This window comes from Monopterus albus, unplaced genomic scaffold (genome assembly GCF_001952655.1).
Source record: "Monopterus albus unplaced genomic scaffold, M_albus_1.0 scaffold235.1, whole genome shotgun sequence".
NCBI classification, from domain to species: Eukaryota; Metazoa; Chordata; class Actinopteri; order Synbranchiformes; family Synbranchidae; genus Monopterus; species Monopterus albus.
This window is the reverse complement of record NW_018128115.1, coordinates 1,281,853-1,289,169: the sequence shown is the minus strand read 5'-3', so window position 1 is coordinate 1,289,169 and position 7,317 is coordinate 1,281,853. Positions and strand designations below refer to the sequence as shown.

The 7,317-nt window shown below is 44.1% G+C and overlaps 1 protein-coding gene across 1 annotated transcript in view; it reads right to left on the bottom strand.

Moving 5' to 3' along the window:
- Nucleotides 1-16: 16 nt before the first annotated feature.
- Nucleotides 17-7,317, bottom strand: part of LOC109971817 (potassium voltage-gated channel subfamily H member 1-like) — a 34,887-nt gene continuing 27,586 nt past the window's right edge. The window contains exon 11 of the mRNA XM_020620303.1: nt 17-2,763. Within this exon, the coding sequence (XP_020475959.1) occupies nt 1,933-2,763 (831 nt within the window). The 3' untranslated portion in view covers nt 17-1,932. The remainder of the gene's footprint in view (nt 2,764-7,317) is intronic.

Below are 7,317 nucleotides of genomic sequence, written 5' to 3'. Positions count from 1 at the left end.
GGTGTGAATCCGGCAGCTGCTTGTGGACAGTGCGAGATACACAAAGTACCACAAACAACAACCAGCCTCTCAGTATAAACATACACGACAATAATCTCAAATTATGACGATATACTATCACACCTACACAGGATACACGAGATACCAAAGTCAAGATGAACGTACATCTCATATTATCATTTATGTTTTAGATGCGTTTTACATTTCCTCAGATTAGCCAGAATAAAACATCAAATGTGTCGTGATGTCTTAAAGTTTTTAGTTGTGATCCGGTTCCTTTTCCTTTGCTGTTTTGCAGACTAGACTCTGCAAAACATAACATTTTATTTTACAAATTGGGATATACTTCATATTATCAACCTGGTTTCCTTTACATTTGCATTTAAACGCAGCAGGGATAGTTCAGGGAGTAAGTTTCTTTCTGTGAGCATCTGAACCAAAAACCTGGAGTCGCAGCTTAAACATTCGGAGAATGCTTAGAAGTACCAGGTGTAAACGGAAACTACAGTAGATTATCCTGGTACAGAACACAGGTTAATACCAGGTGGAAACATTTAGCCTGTTGTGTTTAAATTTGGAGATGTTACAGCTTCATTAACTAATATTTTCCCCACAGTCTGACATTGAGGGTTAAAAGCAGCGAGGACTGGACTCATATGTGATGTTCTTCCTTCCAGATGTGTTAGCATCTAAAGCTAACCTGTTTTGGCCACAGTAAAACAAGAAGAAGACGAGCAGCAAGGACAAATTTTTGGTGTGAGTTTGTTTTGAGCCCCACTAGTCTCACTAGTGTCCGATAAGACATTCGACAAAGTGCCTTTAAACATGAGCTCCACTTAGATCTGCAGAAACATGCAAAACAAAAACTTTTAGATGAAGCCAGTGTCCAGCCACAGTAATCGCTGGAGTTACACATCAACATTTGAAATGTTTAGGGCCTCATATCACCGTGCTGCATTAAATATTTGACACTGGATATAAAAACACTGATATGAATAAATAAGACTCTCACTGAAGTCCGTACACAGTGTTTAGCCTGCATGAAGGTGGTGACATTCTTCTCTGCAATAAACCCCAAAAACCGTCTCATAGAATCAAACCGCCGACTGTCAGCTACTTCACAATGTTCTCTGAGGCATTCAGAGCCTCATGCTTTGACTGAAAGTCTTTTGACTCATGCTTTTAACCACCAGCTACAGAGCGTTGCCTCTCAGTTCTTAAATAGTCGCTACCCAGAAACCTGCTGCATGTGGAACTAGTGACACCGTCGTCCTTTTGTTGGCTGTAAACTTTTGGAGGATGCTTGTCAAACTGGCCTCTGAGCTTTTCTACACTGTAGTTATCCTCATGGACTGTAGACACCAGGAGCTCATATCTCACAAGTTTACCTTAGAGCACGTTAACATTCACCCTGACTTTTGTTCGTCAACACCGTATTAAATGCCTCCATCCAGCCACTTGAGTAAAACCAAGGCACCCCTGTCATTGTAAAGCGTGTAAGCCCTCTATTGATTGACAGAGCAGACTCTTCAGTATCTGGAAGCTCTGAAAAGCTAAAGCTACTTTGTGGACAAGTCTTCACAAGACTGGACCTAAGCCACCCTGTAGAACATGGTTTCTGTCTTCACAGTGCCAAAATCCTGTTTAAAACAACAATGTTAAAGCCATTTGTTATTATTGCCGATATCATATGAAGGTCTGAGGACTCCAAACTCTCCTGAGGACTGAAGATGCCGCTGTGACTCATGACCGTTTCTAAAATCCTTGTTTCAGCTTTTAACGTCTCAAACAGCAGAGTGATGCTACAAACGTAACAAAGTGCTTTTGATATCACCATCGCCGGTCATCAGGCCAGCTTCACACTGCAGTCAGAAGTTCCCCTCAGATATCTAGGGGCTGGCTCAATTCCTGAGAACTGACTCCAGGCCCAGTTTAAGAGAAGCTGTCCTTGTCAGAGTCAGGGGAAGGTGGCCGCGAGATTTCAAAGAAGGAGCCCGACGACTTCCTGGATTTGAGAAGTTGTAGCATCTCAGCTAACAGGCCCTCTAGCGCCGCCATGCGACTGTTCAGAGAACTGATGTCTCCTTTTAATTCTTGCTTCAGCTCAAGGAAAGAAGCTTGCATGCTCTGCTCCGGTATTGGACAGAAGACCCTCCTCTCATCAGACTGGACTGGACTCCTCTCCTGTGGCGTTCTAGCCTCACCAACATTGTCTAAACGCAGGTCGCTCTTTGTGATGCCACTGTCGCAGGAGTCAGTCTTCTTGAGGGATGTTTCGTCCTGAGACTTAGTTCTATCAGGCAGCGTCTCCATGGACTCAGCCTTGGAGACGCTGCTCCATGACTCAGCTTTCACAACTGAGTCCTTGAATCGTCCCCAGCCTTTACCTTTGGGCGGCTCAGCAGATTTACAGCTGGTCAGATTGCCATTTTCGGTGGCGGGAGCATGCAGAATGACTCGGCTGGAGGTCCTGACAGAAGTGGATGTGGTGGGTGTGGCTGGGTTCTCGGCTATCATGACAATACTGGTGGAGGCCAGGACCTCGGGGCCTCTGGGTGGCTCCATGTAAACGACACCTTTCTCCACGTCAACAGCTGCCTGACTGAGGCGCTCAGCGGCGAGTCGGGCCTCCCTCTGCTGTCGGAAACGCTGAAAAAGTCGTCGGACTGGGTGGTCAGGAGGTAGGTTCAGAGGAGCCTCATTCTTTCTCTTCAGCATCTCCTCCTCCTCACGTTTCACATCACTGATCTTTCGGAAGATGATCTGTTAAAGGAAACCAAGAAAACAATCAGAAACACAGTGTCTGCATATGCTTTTATTCGTCATTAAAAACCAGAGAAAAACCTTTTCCGATCTTAAAGAGATTAAAAATCAAATTTTTACTCTGATTTGTGATTCGTATTGGACAAAAGCATATTACACTGAAAGCATAGTGTGTGTGTGGTGTGTCACCTCTCACACGACACTCATGTTCGTGTCTCTACCGGGCACGTGTTTGCTTGCACTTTGGAAGCGAGGCACCCAACGAGCACTGAAAACAACACTTTTTTGTTTTGTGCAAATTGAATGATGGCACCCATGGTAAGACACTTTAAAGCCCCCATGGCTGCTCATTTTGCTCATTCAGCCATTTAATGTTTAGTCTTGGGTACCTCTAGATTATCTTTGCACCCACCCATCATAACTCCAAATAGTCTGTAATTATTTCAGAATGATAAAACCAGAGAGCCTCTTCCTAAAAACGAGAGGACAGTTCATGAACACACACAACTCCTGTTGACCAGGACGTTTCACACGTAGTGGACGAAGCTTCTGATCAGGCCAAACTGGGAGGAACATATCGTAACCAGCGGTTTGGGAGGAAACTGGGCCATTTGACCATCACACACACCACCTGGTTGTTATTGTTGTGTGCGTGTGGCGGTTTAGGAGCTCGGCGGTGTTCACACCAGAGCCGGGTACACGGCACTGCCACACACGTACGGGAAGCAGCAACACATTGATCAAAGCTGAGCGTTAAGGTCTGAGACGCAGCCTATTTTAAAATGTTTTCTGTTACGAAACTCTTTATTCATTTGTATAAAACTGCGTTATGAACTAGAACAGCCAGATTCTTCCTCCACTCACTCAGTTTTCACTCAGATAGTCTTGGACATGTGGACCTCAGTTACAGCAGTGACTGAGAAACAAGAAAAACATTTGTAATGTCCCTGCAGCAAGTTTCAAGTCGGTGCAAGTTGATTGTCATAAAAATGAAGTGAAAACAGTGTCTGCCTGTAGAGAGGTTTCAGACAGAGCTCAACTGGACTGTGAAATGAGCAGGACTGTATAATGTACAGATGATCCAAAGCATATGAAACAGTGGTGAGCTGTTCCAGGTGTGTCAGTCCAGGTGTGTTAACATGCTCCAGGCTGCTTCTGTTGCAGGGGACCTGAAGGTTATAATATGTCTGAGCTCGCTGCACATCCACGTGTTAAGAGTGTCAGACAGCCCACTTTAACATATATTAATGGTGTCGAGGGACTGCTGCTGAGCCTGCTGACTGTCTGCGAGCATCTTGTTTCTGCAGCGACAGCACATGGCGGTGAGGCTTTCCCTCATCGATGCCATCAGCATGTTGCACCCGAATCAATGAGCTCCTGACCTGCTGAAATTGGATCGTGTGGGCCGATCAGAGAAGTGTCCGAGGTGATGAGAACACAGGAACGCAGAACGTGAGAGAACTGCTAATGTTCAGCTACTGTTCCTTCTGATACCACACAATAAATCAGACTGCTGCTCCCACACATACAGCAGGCTGAGGCTGGCCTCTGTGCTGAACAACACATAAAGCCCACAGTCTGCAGGGACCCTCGGGCCTTTACAGGACTCTATTATTACAACCATAAACCTGCACTAACTGGGCTTTCTGGCCATTTGTTTTCAGCAGAAAGACGTTTTTAACACAGCACTGATGTGATGGACCGGGGAACAAACAGTAGCTTATTTCCACATTCAGCACTTACAGATGATCCTTCATGTGCTGCGGAGCTTGGTCTGACAGTGTATGTTGTCAATAACAGTTCTCAGAAAGAAAGAAAATCTGAATTGGCAGGTCAGACTAAAAAAAAAAAGGAAATTGGAATTGTCCAAGAAAATTGGTGCATCTAGCAAAAGCCAGGGTTTGTCTTTTTGACACGGACAGCATTAACTGCAGCTTTAGGAAATCAAACTAGCAGCAGCATGAGATCCAAATCAGCCTGCTCGAGGTTCAGCAAGGTCAGTGTTCAATAACAACAGATAGGCAGGTCGACACAAGATGATATGAGCATGTTGCACACTAGCTTGTCTGCCGTTTTAAATATCGCAGGAAGGGAGACACACACAGAAACAGCCACTGTGAGCTGAAAGACCAGCAGGCGACAGAGTCAGCACTCAAAAAGGTAAACAAAGCCTCTCACCGGGTCGTGCTGTGAAAAAGCCCTCCCACCACACCGGCGTGGCCTGAATGGACATGGCTGCTGGATGGACCATTAGAGTTTAACCAGTAGTGAGCCAAAGGTCGTCCTGAGGTTGGGGCCAGGGGAGGGATTGTCTTGATACTACTGCACAGGCACTTTCTAGAACATTCCTGAAGACAAAGCGAGGAAGAGTGCAGTCAACTCAGACTGATCCCTGCACATGAACTGTCTTACATGTTGTGAGGTCAGCTGCTGTTCAGTGCGCTGTGATGTCGATGTCAGCCGTGCAACAGAGTGCAGGATGTCGACAAGGGCGTGGAGGTGAGAGCTGCCGCGGCGGGTTGTCTCTCTCCACTAGTGTCATTATTGCACAGCCAAGCAGAACAGGACACGATGGCTCTGACAGTGATTTCCAGTAGAGAGACGAGGCGGCTGTGCCAGGAGAGAGCGAGCAGCTTATGGCTTCCATCACTTTATTTTGTCCACATTTAAACTTTGTAAAGAAACAGTGAGTCTGGGGTTTAATACTAGTTTTAAGAACAACAGTTTCCTTATGAACTCTGAGACAAACGTCTGTCTAAAGGGTTTTTCGTGCTTTGTGCATCTGCATGTTTGCTATGATCAGGTCCGTAACGTCCTCACAGACCTGGGAGGATGATGAAAATATTCCACTTGCAAAACGGCAACAATTAGCGTCCCCAGCTCCCAGATGATTAAAAAGTGTAATTGCAAGGAAAGGTGATGTAACACAGTGATAAACATGGCCTCTGTCGAGTGTCGCAGGCATCTGATTCTAAATTTGCAGTTAAGTTGGTCAGTGAAAACACTGAAAACCTTTTCTTTGTACTTTTGTCAGTTAGAGGTTCAAGATGATTAACAAATCACACATTGTAGTTTTTGTTGAAAAATGTCCTAAATGTCTGGAGATGGGGTTTGTAATTTGTCCATATCTAATACTGCACAGTTTACGAATGAGCAAACAAAAATGTTAGTGGTGATTCAAGATGCCACAGGCGACCGAGGAAGACCTCCGTATATCTGTACATGGTAGTCGGATGTATGTGCAGCTGCAACGTAGTGTGTCCGAAGTATTATAAAGAAAAAAAGAAGTGAGTGTTGTCTGAAAGCAGATGTGAGGCCTCTGACCAGGTGTTTTATAAAAAAACTGGAAACTACTTCAGGTTCTGTGGTTTTAAAGCAACTCTTAGTTTCACTTCATCTCAGTCGAGTCATATTTATCCTTAATTTCACCTCATGGAACCAGTTAGAGGTCGATAAGTGATGAGGAATCCTGCTGGACTCTCTGGGCGAGGACATTCTGTTGTCAGAGGGATGGACGTCCAAACGAATTTACTGTTTAACTCATGGTTTTTGTTTTCTGTGTTATGAAACAAAACAAAATCTGAATATGAATAAAACTGATCTTCACACACCGAAGCCTGGTCAGGTCAGTCTATAGTATTGTACTAGGTCAAAGTATTTCCTCCACCTACAGCTACTTTAGTTTTTCTGTGATATTCAACATTTATTCTTGATTTAAATGAGAAGAAAAATAAGTTTATTTAATTTTTACTGTATTTTATTCCAGCCGGATGCCAAAGGCTTTCTATTGTTCCATACATGTTACCTGGTCTTGAATGAGAAGGTGAAAGAACATAATTCATAAAGTCAGAGGTCAAAAAGTGACTCCATGTCTGTCTGACGTGAACGGGTCTGGACATGTACCTCTGGCCCAGTGGATGGATTTCTAATTAAAGCTGTAAGTCAGTGTGCTGAGTGTTGGTTCAATCAATAGAACATCTTATTAAATCAATCTTTCAGGCCTCAAGGACTCATTAACTCCTGAAAATGACAATCAGAGACATTAGAACCTCATTAACTCCTGAAAATGACAATCAGAAAGACGAAGATGAGCAGCAGAGACATTAGAACAGGCTGAGGGGTGCTTTACTAACCTCTGATTTACACCTTTACCCAGTCCAACACATTTGTTACCTTAGCTAAATTAGCATTAGGCTAACAGGACCCGTCTCAGCAGGGGCTACGCCAACACCCAGGTGTAGTAGCCAAACCGCACCGCCACAACCTCCACATTCATCACAGGACACACACAGTCCCAAAAAGCATTTTCCCATTGAGATTTGTCAGAAAAGGAGCAGCTGTAAAACGCCAAATACATTTTGGTGACACAACCCCCACGAAATGACTCTTTACAGTGGGGCAAATAAGTATTTGATACACCGCAGAAAATCACATTGTATGATTTTTAAATAATTTATTTCCATTTTATTGCATGAAATAAGTATTTGATACAATAGAAAAATAGAACTTAATATTTGGTACCGAAACCTTTGTTTACAATTACAGAGGTCAGAC